Source organism: Oncorhynchus mykiss, chromosome 12 (genome assembly GCF_057628025.1).
Source record: "Oncorhynchus mykiss isolate SJ-2025 chromosome 12, ASM5762802v1, whole genome shotgun sequence".
Classification (NCBI taxonomy): Eukaryota; Metazoa; Chordata; class Actinopteri; order Salmoniformes; family Salmonidae; genus Oncorhynchus; species Oncorhynchus mykiss.
Window position 1 is genome coordinate 55,069,218 of NC_143033.1, and position 14,652 is coordinate 55,083,869.

The 14,652-nt window shown below is 42.5% G+C and overlaps 1 protein-coding gene and 1 long non-coding RNA gene across 2 annotated transcripts; both read left to right on the forward strand.

Moving 5' to 3' along the window:
• The first annotated feature begins 3,896 nt into the window (after positions 1–3,896).
• Positions 3,897–4,566, forward strand: LOC149979216 (uncharacterized). Its single transcript, XR_016484763.1, has 2 exons — positions 3,897–4,212; positions 4,389–4,566. It is a non-coding gene; the product is annotated as an uncharacterized LOC149979216 (long non-coding RNA).
• A 3,836-nt stretch (positions 4,567–8,402) lies between these two features.
• bod1 (biorientation of chromosomes in cell division 1) lies at positions 8,403–13,927 on the forward strand. Its single transcript, XM_090192778.1, has 4 exons — positions 8,403–9,979; positions 10,189–10,313; positions 13,132–13,335; positions 13,465–13,927. Exons 1-3 carry the CDS (start codon positions 9,842–9,844, stop codon positions 13,331–13,333), a joined length of 465 nt encoding a protein of 154 aa, XP_090048904.1. The 5' UTR covers positions 8,403–9,841; the 3' UTR covers positions 13,334–13,335; positions 13,465–13,927.
• The last annotated feature ends 725 nt before the right edge of the window (positions 13,928–14,652 follow it).

Below are 14,652 nucleotides of genomic sequence, written 5' to 3' on the forward strand. Positions count from 1 at the left end.
TAGCTTGAATGGAATTGAGACGCTTGGCAGTGAGGAGATACTCCAGGTTCTTGTGATCGATCCACACAATGAACGGATGTTCCATCCCCTCCAGCCAGTGCCTCCACTCCACCAACGCCATCTTCACTGAGAGAAGCTCACGATTCTCCACATTGTAATTCCTCCCAGTGGCATTGAGGCGATGGGAGAAGAAGGCGCAGGGATGTAACTTGAGGTCCAGGGCAGAATGCTGGGACAGGACAGCCCCCACTCCGACATCCAAAGCATCGGCCTCCACCACAAACTGGCGGGACAGGTCAAGATGAACCAAGATGGGAGCTGTGGTGAAACGGTGTTTGAGATCCCAGAACGCCCGGTCAGCAGCTGGGGACCACGTGAACGGAACCTTGGGAGAGGTAAGTGCAGGCAGGGGGGAAGCCAGGCTGCTGTAACCCCGGATAAAGTGCCGATAAAAGTTGGCGAATCCGCTCTCACCTTCCCGAGATCTATCTGTACACTCCCTGCAGCGATGATGTAACCCAGGAAGAGTATGGTGGAGCGATGGAATTCGCACTTCTCTGCTTTCACAAAAAGGTTCTCCAGGAGGCATTGGAGAATGTCGGATGTGGAGCACGTATTCTTGGGCGAAGCGGGAGAAGACGAGGATGACGTCGAGGAAGACGAAGATCAACATGTTAATACTCGTAGTGACCGCTGGCCTTGTTGAAGGCCATCTTCCGCACGTCCCCTTCCCGTATCAGCACCAGGTGGTAGGAGTTCTGTAGGTCCAGCTTGGAGAACACGGTGGCCCCCTGGAGCGGCTTGAAGGCCAAGGAGATGATGGTAGCGGGTAGCGGTTCTTCACCATGATGTCGTTGAGGCCCTGGTAGTCGCTGCACTGGAGCAGGGTTTTGTCCTTCTTCTCCACAAAGAAGAACCCTGCACCGGCGGGGGAGGCAGAAGGATGAATGAACCCTGCAGCTAGAGTGTCCTCTATGTAGGTCTCCAGACCCTACAGAGAGTTCAGTCGTTATAAATCAATTTATAAAATTTTTGACATGCATTTTTCTGGATTTTTGTTGTTGTTATTCGGTCTCTTACTGTTCAAATAAACCTTCCATTAAAATTACAGACGGATCATTTCTTTGTCAGTGGGCAAACGTACAAAATCAGCAGGGGATCAAATACTTTTTTCCCTCACTGTATAATGAGCTTTTGGTTGATCGTTGATTAATGGCTGGCCCCCTACCAAGATGGGCCGGCCTGGTTTTCTGAGGTCGGCAAACTCACATTCAAGGTCAACCACAGCATCAGCAAAGAGACCTGCTCCAACTCCTCATCAGTTAAACAGCCAAGATCATTGATCATAAACAAGAGAAAGAGCACATTTTTACCCCACTCAAAACGTCCTATTTTATGTGGGGGCTAAAACCATGATATGGTCAAACAGTAAAGTACAATACGCTCATGTAATGAACGTGTCTGCATTGCAGCTGTGCCTCTCTGTGGCCTGTTGCTGTAATGAGCGAGCAACTCTCATTCCATGACTAGCCCTAAAGAAAAATTGCGTTCATCATTTATTAACATTTCAAAACGAAAAACACAGCTTTGAAAGCTTCGCCCACTTGTCCCTGTCGAATAGAGATGGTCTCAGCTTTTTGTCGGCATTTTATTTCTCAACTTTCAATATTCAGCTCAATAGCAACTATTTTACTACCAAGATATTTGATATTGCTTTCACATACGGAGCGGCGCTCTCACGCATTTTTGGTCTTCGTGTGTCAAAAAAAGATGCACGTCAAACACTCTTTTAAGCTTTTCATTTCACGGGTCAAATAACACAATTCTATTATAGCATGTTGTGTGCGCTGAATTTGCGCTGAATTTGCAAGACAAGCCGCGCCACTACCGACAGTAGCACTGGACATCCTGCTGCTTCTGCCAGCCAGCCACATCCCAAGCAGTTGCACTTGATTCATCCTACCTAGTCAAAGCACTGAATAATAACCAAGCATTTGGTAAACAGTGATGGCAGTTTGGTAACTGGAGGTAGGTTGTCTCCCTACTACGTTGACTTCGGTTTGACAAAGTCGCATATCTTTGCACTGGGCGAAAAGGGTCCATGTCAGGGGATATCTTTACATGACACGTTTTTGATTATCTAGAGAATACAGACCATTTCCAATGCATATTTGGAGTTTTGTGGATATCCACTATATCATTGACAAGTTCTGAATCCAGACGTGTCTTTAAGACCAATTTGATATTGTGATTACTCAGAATATCACACATGGACATTTACTATGGCCGGATATGGACTCATTAGATAACATGGGATAAGTGAAATCCTATGTTCTCTCTTTATGTTGACAAATACTGACTGTATACATAGCATATGCGTTTTCTCAGCACATTCAAGATAGGAAGCTACATTGAGTCCAGATATAGGTCGTCATGGTAAAAAAATAACGTGTTCTGGCTTGCCTAGTTAAATAAAGGTTAAATCAAATAAAAAATATATAAACATTTGCATCCCTTGGCTGAGGTCCATATCCCAGATCTTGATATGCTTTTTGATATGCTAAAAATAAGGATGATTTCTAATGCATTTCTGAGTTTTCAGCATATGCTCAATAATTTCACAAATATGAAATCCATATTTTTCTTTTTTTGGGGATTCCCTCCGGATATCATATGGACGGATATGGACTCATTAGATATCCTGAGATAGGCCTATGTGGACATCTTATTTGCTTTATATGTTGACAAATACTGACATTAGGCCAACATAGTATATTTTATCAGCACATACTATGCATATTCTCTTGGCTGAGGTCCATATCAGGACCTTGATATGCATTTTGATATGCTAAATAGGGACACTTTCTGATGCTTATTTGAGTTTTGAGGACATGCTCAATAATTTGACAAATATTAAATCCATATCATTCTTTCAGGCACTAGGCCTATATTTTTGTATTTTACTTCTGGATAAAGGCACACGCAAACCGCAAGCAAAAAAAAAGCATTAACTTGTAGCCTAGCAACAAGAATTACGTATTTTCTGCCGCAAATGAGTGCATAAACGTAAACGGTGTGATTGAACTGACAACTAGAGAAACAAAGTAAGAAGCTGTTCAGAAAATATCTCAATTAAGTAAATGCTAAAATTAGTAGCTAATTTGAGATCTGTTTTAATTATCTTAGTAACTTGAATCAATAACGTTAACTAATTTGTCCAGTAGCAGTAGGGCTAGCTAGCTAGGCTTGATAGGGGGGTAAAAGCTAACTGGTAGCCTAGCTAACAAATAACGGAATTGCCTTCCCTTCAGGGGAAATATTTTTTTACCCCCCTATCAAGCACCAAGGTGACGCTAATGTTTTAAAACGTTTAGGCGTATTTTATATTACTAGTTAATATATGCTAACTAGTTAGCTTGCTGACTAACTAACGTAAACTCGTACATCGCCTTGGTCCGTACAATTGCCCTTATTTTAGCGCCCCAAAAACGTAATACTTCCAGATCAACTGTAATGTCAATACCATTGTAAAGCACAATTGCTCCCCTTTCCAACAAATAAATTACATGACCTAAACGCTGCCCGTTTCTGCATAATTCAAGCAGGCAATGAGCCCTCAATGGTCTTTTTAAAAATGGCGGGTGGGGAAGCGAAACTAATGCGTGCTAATGAGAAGGACAGTTGTCATGTGGGAAAATTGCTTTTTTTCACTAGATCTGTCCATCACCTCTAAAATGAAAATAAAACACTATAAAGAGTTTATATAATGTGTCACTACATACCTATTTGAAAGTTTGTGTCGAATTTGAATCGGGTTTTTGGGGCGGTGCTAAAGTGGTCTTAGATGTAAAACAGGCTTTGAGAATGATGATCGCATGCAATGATGACGAAAAAAATGACTAGGTAATCCCCCTTACCCCCGTCACTGTCCATTTCTTGTTTTTAAGCGATGAGAAAAGTGCTACACCTGGTGGAGAGAGATTGTAAAACAGAAATAGTAGCTTTATGCGTGCTGTACGTTACGACATGACACGCCACGATGTAATGGATGGTCCGTTTTTTCAACTTTTCTCCAATACTATAGAGCCATGTCGATCAACGCTTGAATAGAAACCCAGTTCACACCCCCGATTTTGAAGTCAACACAGTCCAATTAGTTTTCTTTGAAGCCTCATTTGAATGTCGCGGTTATGCACATTTGCACGGAATGGGGTGAGTTTATATGTTAGCAACTTGGCTGGCTATCTGTCTAACTTTAGTTTCAGTTACTATAGTTCTTTCGTCATGATGAAGCAGCTAAAGTAGCTCTACCTTGTGGTATGGTTATGTGGAATTGCAATATTTTCTTGCAATATCATAATTTTGATTCACAATGTATGTATTGATAGTTTTGAGTGGATCACAGACCAACACTCTCACCACTTTGGGTCTGGACTCCAAGGGACCACCGCTGACGACCCAATCTGCACCCTTCGCATCGTCCATAATAACAAACAGGGCAGGCAGGGGTATTGAGCATGTGCAACTTGGATTTTCTGTTAAATGAATAAAATAACTTTTCTCAAAGATTGGTTTACGTTTTTATCTTCCAGAATAGGTTTTATGATTGGAGCTCTGGATTTTCTATGCAGCATTTTTTCTTTTTACACAAATATCAAAGATGTGCTTTGGAAATAGCAACTTGGATTAAATATGTGGATGTTTGCCTTTCCATGGCTTGCATAGCCTACTACTGAATGTGGTGCAAATGTATGCTCAGATATGTCACCTTCATGTGAAGAAGCACAATCATTTTCAGCGCTTGAACAGGTAAAATCATTTGGGCGATGGACATTTCATTAGCCCATTTTCAATCAGACATAGGAGGATAAAACATTATTCTGAGCACCCTGTTGCAGGATAATGTAGAGAATTTGAGGTTTAAAAAGGCTTCAGAAGTTTGTAATTTCCACTTTGAAATTTCAGACTTGATTTTCCCTTGTGAAAAATGTATCAACTCCTACAAAAATGTCCATTAATTATAATCCACATAACAATTCACATTTCCTGTTGTGACTGGTTAGATTCCAGGCTGTATCATATAACCTGTCGTGATTGGGAGGCCCATAGGGCGGCGTACAATTGGCCCAGTGTCATTAGGGTTTGGCCGGGCTAGGCCGTCATAAATAAGAATTTGTTCTTAACTGACATGCCTAGTTAAAGATTATATCAAATAAAATGTTCCTGCTTGACCAAACTGTCTTAAATTAAGATCCTACAACTGTTATTTATGAGTTGTATTGCCAGTGGTGCTTTTACATATTGCATTTGTTTTAAACATGCGCTGCTTAAAAAAGATGAGGAGGACCATGTCTCACCAGTCACTGGTAAAGAAATGGTTGAAAAACGCTGTACTGTACTGTACTGCCAATGTTATGTATCAGCACTACTGCCTGTGTCTAACTAGGGTGTAGGGTCTGAGTTGTATGTGTGGGTTGAGTTGACACCGTGCGCAGTGATGTAGGCTGGTGTGGATAAAATACCAGGGCCGAATTCTTGTCCCAGTGCACCCCTGATTACATGACACCAGGCCTGCCTGATTCTGATAAATTGGCATTGGACTAGTTCCATTAAGAATTGTGTGTGTGGGCGTGCGTATGTGTTTCTGCCGGAGTGCTTTGTTTTTGTTATTTGGTGGCCATTACAGAATATCTTATTCTAAAGATCAAAGATACATATGCCGCTGCACATGTCGAAAACTGTCAACTACAAATGGAGAATAAATTAGAGGGTATTGCATAATTAAACCTCTGCTTTAACTCTGACACATATTGATGTTATGTCACCACCTTGTGGCCTAAATCTGGAAGATGAAATTACTTTTTCATATTAAATTGAACCTTTATTGAGATTAAATTACTTTGCTTGAACCATCCCGAGGGTACTTTGTGAAATTAATTCAATGGATTAATATGCATAACTGCAAGTGAAAAAGACAATGCCGTAAAGAAGTGTCTGAAAAAGAAGTTTGAGATCATCTGGTTGGCCTCTACCTCTCCAAACACATTGACAATTGCAGAAGGGTTGTCAATTCACATTTGGCCTATTTGCATTTTTCATCTTCCAATGAGAGTCAAATTAACCAGGCCTTCAGGCTCCAGCCACAATACATAGAAGGCTATAGGGCTAAATAATATTTAACAATCTACATAAAAATAAATCTGACTTAATACTTTTAATATTATGGTAAAACAATGTGCAATCAAGTATTATGAGTACCTGACTAAGATCAAGAAATAGTAATGAGAACGAATTTCAAAGCAAGTATTTAATTAACATTGTAAGATGAACGAGTTCCATAATACAAGGTGAAATGATATGTTACAAGGCATTACTGGCATTAACCAGGCATTATTCTAGGCATACATATCCTAACACCTTGATCACACCGACAGCGTCATTGTGCAAAATGGTACTCAGCATCATCTGCGCTGACTGTTTGGAGTTTTTGAACAATAGCATTAGTGTAACTCAGCCTCAGACCTACAGGACCAGCAGAATCTGGTCCCCAGAGATGTCACGATTGGAGGGTTGGAGAGAGAAACACAGATAAGGTAGAATTCCTGAAAAGACAATCAACTCTCTTGCTTACAGTAGTTTAGAGTTCACTCTGAATGGATACAAGTTACCACAGAGATCATACATCCATATAGATGGCATCGACGTTCTCTGCAGGGAAAACGTTTCAGATAGATACCAAACATGGATGCCATAATATTACTCTAACACACATGCATTTTAGCAGTCAGTCCTCTGGGAACTGTGTGTGAGAGAGAGAGGGGCATTTTGACCTCTTGACGGGGGAAGGGCTGACTGGCTGGTATTATCCTTGCGTACCTGGGCCATTTGCCTCGTCGCCCCAGATGACAGAAAGCATGAGTTGGGGCAAGGCCTACAAGGACATTGTGTACTTAAATAGACCCAATGCTACAATACATTTGATATACTTGTCACGGCCCTCCTCATCAGGTCCTCTTGTCCCCTCCCCCCTCCCTCCCTCAGGGTCACCATGGTTCCTCTCCCTAGTTGCCTGGCAACCAGCTCCTCCTGGAAATTGAGACTACAGTTGACTTCATAATTAAAGACCACACCCACACTTTACAATAACTACATTTATTAGAGAAAATAATTGCAAGGCCAAATCATGTCTCTGTAGTTTATTTTACAACTAGGCCTTGCAAACACATTCACGTTCAAGTTCTTTATAAATCATCAACTTGGCCAATAGTTTTCCAAACAACAATTGCCTCAATGGTTTTTAAAAGAGGCATTTGGAATTAATATTCAAATAAACAGAAAATGCTGTCTGACAATATGAGTCAGACATAATTGAGAATGTGCAAAGTGCAATGTAGAAAATAGTCAAAATAAAGAAAAACCATTGAATGATTAGGTGTGTCCAAACTTTTGACTGGCACTGTATATGTGATGGGATGTATATACAATATGGACACTATATGAATACAATATGTAGTATACCTGAATAATAGAACACGTGCAGCAACAGTTAAAAAGGATAGGCCTTGACTAGAATACAGTATACACATATAACATGGGTAAAACAGTATGTAAACATTGTTAAAGTGACCAGTATTCCATGACTATGTACATAGGGCAGAAGCCTCTAAAGTGACGACCTCACCTTTTTTTGTACATATATTTTTTTATTTAACCTTTATTAACCAGGTAGGCAAGTTGAGAACAAGTTCTCATTTACAACTGCGACCTGTCCAAAATAAAGCAAAGTAGTGAGACACAAACAACAACACAGAGTTACACATGGAATAAGCAAACATACAGTCAATAATACAATAGAAAAAGTCTATATACAGTGTGTGCAAATGAGGTAGGATAAGGAAGATAAGGCAATAAATAAGCCATGGTTGTGAAATAAGTACAATATAGCAATTAAACACTGGAGTGATAGATGTGCAGAAAATGAGTGTGCAAGTAGAGATACTGGGGTGCAAAGGAGCAAAATAAATACAATTAATAACAGTATGGGGATGAGGTAGTTGGATGGGCTATGTTCAGGTGCAGTGATCTGTGAGCTGCTCTGACAGCTGGTGCTTAAAGTTAGTAAGGGTGATATGAGTCTCCAGCTTCAGTGATTTTTGCAGTTCGTTCCAGTCATTGGTATCAGAGAACTGTAAGGAAAGGCAGCCAAAGGAGGAATTGGCTTTGGGGGTGACCAGTGAAATATACCTGCTGGAGTGCGTGCTACGGGTGGGTGCTGCTATGGTGACCAGTGAGCTGAGATAAGGCGGGGCTTTACCTAGCAAAGACTTATAGATGACCTGGAGCCAGTGGGTCTGGCGACGAATATGAAGCGAAGGCCAACCAACGAGAGCATACAGGTCGCAGTGGTGGGTAGTATATGGGGCTTTGGTGACAAAACGGATGGCACTGTGATAGACTGCATCCAATTTGCTGAGTAGAGTGTTGGAGGCTATTTTGTAGGTAGGATAGTCAGTTTTACGAGGGTATGTTTGGCAGCATGAGTGAAGGATGCTTTGTTGCGAAATAGGAAGCCGATTCTAGATGTAATTTTTGGATTGGAGATGCTTGATGTGAGTCTGGAAGGAGAGTTTACAGTCTAACCCGACACCTAGGTATTTGTAGTTGTCCACATATTCTAAGTCAGAACCGTCCAGAGTAGTGATGCTGGACGGGCGGGCAGGTGTGGGCAGCGATCGGTTGAAGAGCATGCATTTAGTTTTACTTGCATTTAAAGCAAGTTTTACTTGGCATTGAAGCTCGTCTGGAGGTTAGTTAACACAGTGTCCAAAGAAGGGCCAGATGTATACAGAATGTTGATGTCTGTGTCGAGGTGGATCAGAAAATCACCAGCAGCAAGAGCGACACCACCCGCCTTCTGGGTGGTAGCGGGGTGAATAGGCTGTGGTTTGGGTGGCTGAGGTCCTTGATGATCTTCTTGGCCTTCCTGTGACACCGGGTGCTGTAGATGTCCTGGAGGCCATGTAGTGTGCCCCCGGTGATGCGTTAGGCAGACCCCACCACCCTCTGAAGAACCCAATATTGATAAACGTCACCTTGTCCTAGAGAGATTTACACGGTTATCAAAACGTCACACCAGGGTAACCTACACAAAAGTGTTTCTAAAATCTCATATGGGAAAAATGAATGGTGGAAAAACGATTGGAACAATTTCCCTGTTTGACTGCTAGGTGTTATGGGTATTATGACTCATACTGTGGTACTCTATATCACCTGTTTCCTCAAAAATGATCATGCAAATTATCTGGTCATACTCACTGTCATTAGCATATTTGGGCGTTATTAGGTAGAACGGTGTGTAACCATGAAATATTACAGTTCATTCCCTCTGTAAACCAAAACTAAATGTAAAACTAGCTAAGTAAATACTACATATCCCAATATACAATGTGCCTCTTCCCGCAATGTAATAAATGTTTTAATAACCCGTACAGTAGGTGGCGGAAATACACCAATATGTGTAGTCTACCATCATGCTCGTAACATAGAATGTTAAAGAAGAAGACGCAATGGGCACGTTCGTAGATTCGCTCTGGCTATCTACTCCGATCACTCCCGTCTGAGTCTGCAACGAGCAGAATAACTGATTAATTTACGAACGCACCCAACGTAAGAGACTTCCTATTGCATAGCATGTTGGTACTTGTGTACACTGCTAAATAATGTAGCTAGGTTTTAGAGCCACCAGCAGTTATTTTGTGTAATTTCTTGAAATTATTTCGATACTGCTACACTTCTATATGTACAAAACTAATTGACGGGCTGAATTTCAACAAACACCGGTATGGCGGAGGGTGTCGGTAACGCAGTGAATCTTCCCCCCGGAGATCCGCAGCTCATCGGGCTCATCGTGGAACATCTCAAGAACCGAGGCCTGTTCGACGAGTTCCGCAGAGACTGCCTGGCAGATGTGGATACAAAGGTAGCTAATCTAGCTTTCAACTTTTTCTGACTAGCTATCAACGTTCATTTAAGCCTGCTATTTAACGTTAGCTAGCAAATAGTTTCCGCTTTATTTGTCCCACGTTGTTGTTTTTAGCTTAGCTAACTAGCTAGCCAGCTGTTGGTAATGTTCCGGCTATTGATCAATGGGTAACGTAAATGACGTGCTTCTGTCATTGTTGTCATCAGCCTGCCTACCAGAATCTACGACAGAAAGTTGACAACTTCGTCTCTACTCATTTGAACACTCAAGACTGGAACCCATCAATCAACAAAAATCAAGTGCGGAATGTGCTAAGACAAAGCGTCGTGCAGTGAGTAGCTACTATAAATGATTATAATTATGCTTGTAAATGTCTAATGCATTGTAGTTGTTGACAGTACATAACAATTAAATCACGTTTTCAAGCCAAAAACAGTGCCATCTGCACATGAATGGTTAAGATCATGTACCCAGTCTGGATTGCAATCAGGTGTTCCTGCTAATGCCAGTATTTTTTTTTATTTCACCTTTATTTAACCAGGTAAGCTAGTTGAGAACAAGTTCTCATTTACAACTGCGACCTGGCCAAGATAAAGCAAAGCAGTGCGACATAAACAGCAACACAGAGTTACACATGGAATAAACAAGCATACAGTCAATAACACAATAGGAAAAAAAAAAGTCTATATACAGTGTGTGCAAATGGCGTGAGGAGGTAGGCAATAAATGGGCCATAGTAGCGAAGTAATTACAATTTAGCAGATTAACACTGGAGTGATAAATGAGCAGATGATGATGTGCAAGTAGAGATACTGGTGTGCAAAAGAGCAGAAAAGTAAATAAAAACAATATGGTGATTGGGTGGGCTATTTACAGATGGGCTATGTACAGCTGCAGCGATCAGTTAGCTGCTCAGATAGCTGATGTTTAAAGTTAGTGAGGGAAATATAAGTCTCCAGCTTCAGCGATTTTTGCAATTAGTTCCAGTCACTGGCAGCAGAGAACTGTAAGGAAAGGTGGCCAAAGGAGGTGTTGGCTTTGGGGATGACCAGTGAGATATACCTGCTGGAGCGTATGCTACGGGTGGGTGTTGTTATCGTGACCAGTGAGCTGAGATAAGACGGAGCTTTACCTAGCATAGACTTATAGATGACCTGGAGCCAGTGGGTCTGGCGACGAATATGTAGCGAGGGCCGACTAGAGCATCCAGGTCGCAGTGATGGGTGGTGTAAGGGGTTTTGGTAACAAAAGGAATGGCACTGTGAAAGACTACATCCAGTTTGCTGAGTAGAGTATTGGAAGCTATTTTGTAGATGACATCGCCAAAGTCGAGGATCGGTAGGATAGTCAGTTTTACTAGGGTAAGTTTGGCGGCATGAGTGATGGAGGCTTTATTGCGAAATAGAAAGCTGATTCTAGATTTGATTTTGGATTGGAGATGTTTAATATGAGTCTGGAAGGAGAGTTTACAGTCTAGCCAGACACCTAGGTATTTGTAGTTGTCCACATATTCTAGGTCAGAACCGTCCAGGGTAGTGATGCTAGTCGGGCGGGCGTGTGCGGGCAGCGAAAGGTTGTAAAGCATGCCACAGAAGGAGTGTTTTATGGCATCGAAGCTTGTTTGGAGGTTAGTTAACAGTGTCCAAAGACGGGCCAGAGGTATACAGAATGGTGTCGTCTGCGTAGAGGTGGATATATCATTGATATGTATACAGAGAAAAGAGTCAGCCTGAGAATTGAACCCTGTGGTACCCCCATAGAGACTGCCAGAGGTCCGGACAACAGGCCCTCCAATTTGACACATTGGACTCTGTCTGCGAAGTAGTTGGTGAACCAGGCGAGGCAGTCATTTGAGAAACCAAGGCTATTGAGTCTGCCGATAAGAATGCGGTGATTGACAGAGTCGATGAAGACGGCTGCACAGTACTGTCTTATCGATGGCGGTTATGATATCATTTAGTACCTTGAGCGTGGCTGAGGTGCACCCGTGACCAGCTCGGAAACCGGATTGCACAGTGGAGAAGGTACGGTGGGATTCGAAATGGTCAGTGATCTGTTTATTAACTTGGCTTTCGAAGACTTTAGAGAGGCAAGGCAGGAAGGATATAGGTCTAGAGTGTCACCCCCTTTGAAGAGGGGGATTACTGCGGCAGCTTTCCAATCATTAGGGATCTCGGACGATATGAAAGAGAGGCTGGACAGACTGGTAATAGAGGTTGCAACAATGGCGGTGGATAGTTTTAGAAAGAGAGGGTCCAGATTGTCTAGCCCAGCTGATTTGTGCGGGTCCAGGTTTTGCTGCTCTTTCAGAACAGCTGCTATCTGGATTTGGGTGAAGGAGAAGCTGGGGAGGCTCAGGCAAGTAGCTGCGGGGGCGGAGCTGTTGACCGGGGTTGGGGTAGCTAGGAGAGCATAGGAAAGCTATGAAAGCTAGGAAAGCATGGCCAGCCGTAGAGAAATGGTTATTGAAATTTTCGATTATCATGGATTTATCGGTGGTGACCGTGTTACCTAGCCTCAGTACAGTGGACAGCTGGGAGGAGGTGCTCTTGTTCTCCATGGACTTTACAGTGTCCCAAAACTTTTTGGAGTTAGAGCTACAGGATGCAAAACCCTGTTTGAAAAAGCTAGCCTTTGCTTTCCTGACTGACTGTGTGTATTGGTTCCTGACTTCCCTGAACAGCTACATGTTGCGGGGGCTATTCAATGCTATTGCAGTCCGCCACAGGATGTTTTTGTGCTCGTCAAGGGCAGTCAGGTCTGGAGTGAACCAAGGGATATATCTGTTCTTAGTTCTACATTATTTGAAAGGGGCATGTTTATTTAAGATGGTGAGGAAATTACTTTTAAAGAACGACCAGGCATCCTCGACTGACGGGATGAGGTCAATATCCTTTCAGGATACCCGGGCCAGGTCGATTAGAAAGGCCTGCTCGCAGAAGTGTTTTAGGGAGCGTTTGACAGTGATGAGGGGTGGTCGTTTGACCGTGGACCGATAGCAGATACAGACAATGAGGCTGAGATCCTGGTTGAAAACAGCAGAGGTGCATTTGGAATGCAAGTTGGTAAGGATATTATCTATGAGGGTGCCAATGTTTACAGATTTAGGGTATATGTGACAGTCATATGTATTGTCTCTGGTGTGTCAGGTCCGGCATGCTGGAGTCCGGAGTGGACAGAATCATCACCCAGGTGGTGGATCCCAAGCTTAACCACACCTTCAGGCCCCACATTGAGGAAGCCATTCACAACTTCCTGTCTGCTGAGAAGAAGGAGGAGGGTCCATCCAACACTCCATCAGAGACAGAACAGCAAGAGGCTCCAAGCCACACTGGACCCAAAACACCATGAAGGTCAGTGTGTCACACCTGTGGTCAAGATTGCTGAAATCAACATAAACATACAAATCATGGGAAAGGTATTGAACTATAATCTCCTCAGAATGTTTCAGGTTCTCAGTTTGTCATTTATCTTTATTTCAGGTGCAGAGAAACATCTTCTGCTAAAGGTAGACTTTTCTAGAGCTCCATCAGACTGGACAAGGAACTCCAACTTTAAAAACTAGTGTGGAGGTTTCCACAACTCTTAGTCATTCTTCATGTGGAGAAACCAAGCCATGGATTTTAGCTGTCAATGCTGGACATGCGTACCAACTACCAAGTCACAGGAGGAATCGTGCAAAATGACACTTTATTGTGTAGCTAGCACAATTGGCTAAATATACCATCTTTTACTTCCAGATAAAGTTGTATGAATTGCTCTGATTTAAATTGCATTTGTGGTTATTGAATTAACAATAGAATGGTCACTTTTATTTCTTAAAAGCCAGAAGTAGTCATTTTGTAATGTTTGCTAACTGATTTTATCCCCCAATGTTTTGCCACTTTTTTTTTGTGAATTTTGTAAATAAATGTTTTCAACAATAAATGATTTGGTAGAAATGTTTACACCGCCCTTTCATTTTTAAACTGGGTCAATAGAAAATGTGCTGTACTGGCCATGGTAAGACTTCATTGCTGAGTTAGCCTAGATTAAATGATCCATACCTCTGCTACATCTGCCTATATTCTTATTAGATTAGAATGATCTCAGCATTATTATCCAATTTGGAGCCATCCAGAGCAAAATCAGTGAGATCTCTTGAGGGGAGGGAGGTGCAATGTGTTCCTTATAGAGCACACAGTCCTGGGCAAAACCTTAGCCATAAAAGGGTGCTACAGTCTTTGCCAATTTGAGACTTGACATCTGGAGTACAGCCCAGGATATGAAACTAGCTCCCAGGGGGGATCCAACAGGCTGCCTCTGACAGGTTTGTTGGCATTTCTCTGGGCAGACAGGGTGCAAGGTGATTGGCACGGCATGTTGCTGTCTCCACATCCATGCTATATTTCTCTTGCTACCCTCGACCGTGTAGGAGAGGCTTAGCTCAATGGCCCTAAGATGCAGCCCCCAGGAAGGGGACGAGGGGCTCTGGATGAGCTGTGCAGAGTGTTCCCACCTGGCTGAGACAAAGGTTAAATTGATAGAGCTGCTTCTGTCTTTCACCACCTCGCCTTTGAGGACGTGCAGACTAGCAAGCCCTCTATGCTGCATCACTGAGAACTGGAAAGTAGGCCTTTCTGTTGTCTTTAAAAAAAATATCAGATACTTCCACACACCCGACACAACAG

What these genes read in the sequence shown, in the direction of transcription:
- bod1 (XM_090192778.1), top strand. Translation starts at nt 9,842, where the DNA reads ATGGCGGAGGGTGTCGGTAACGCAGTGAATCTTCCCCCCGGAGATCCG. An exon ending in TGGCAGATGTGGATACAAAG is followed by an intron (nt 9,980 to 10,188) that starts GTAGCTAATCTA and finishes TGTTGTCATCAG; the next exon opens with CCTGCCTACCAGAATCTACG. An exon ending in CTAAGACAAAGCGTCGTGCA is followed by an intron (nt 10,314 to 13,131) that starts GTGAGTAGCTAC and finishes CTGGTGTGTCAG; the next exon opens with GTCCGGCATGCTGGAGTCCG.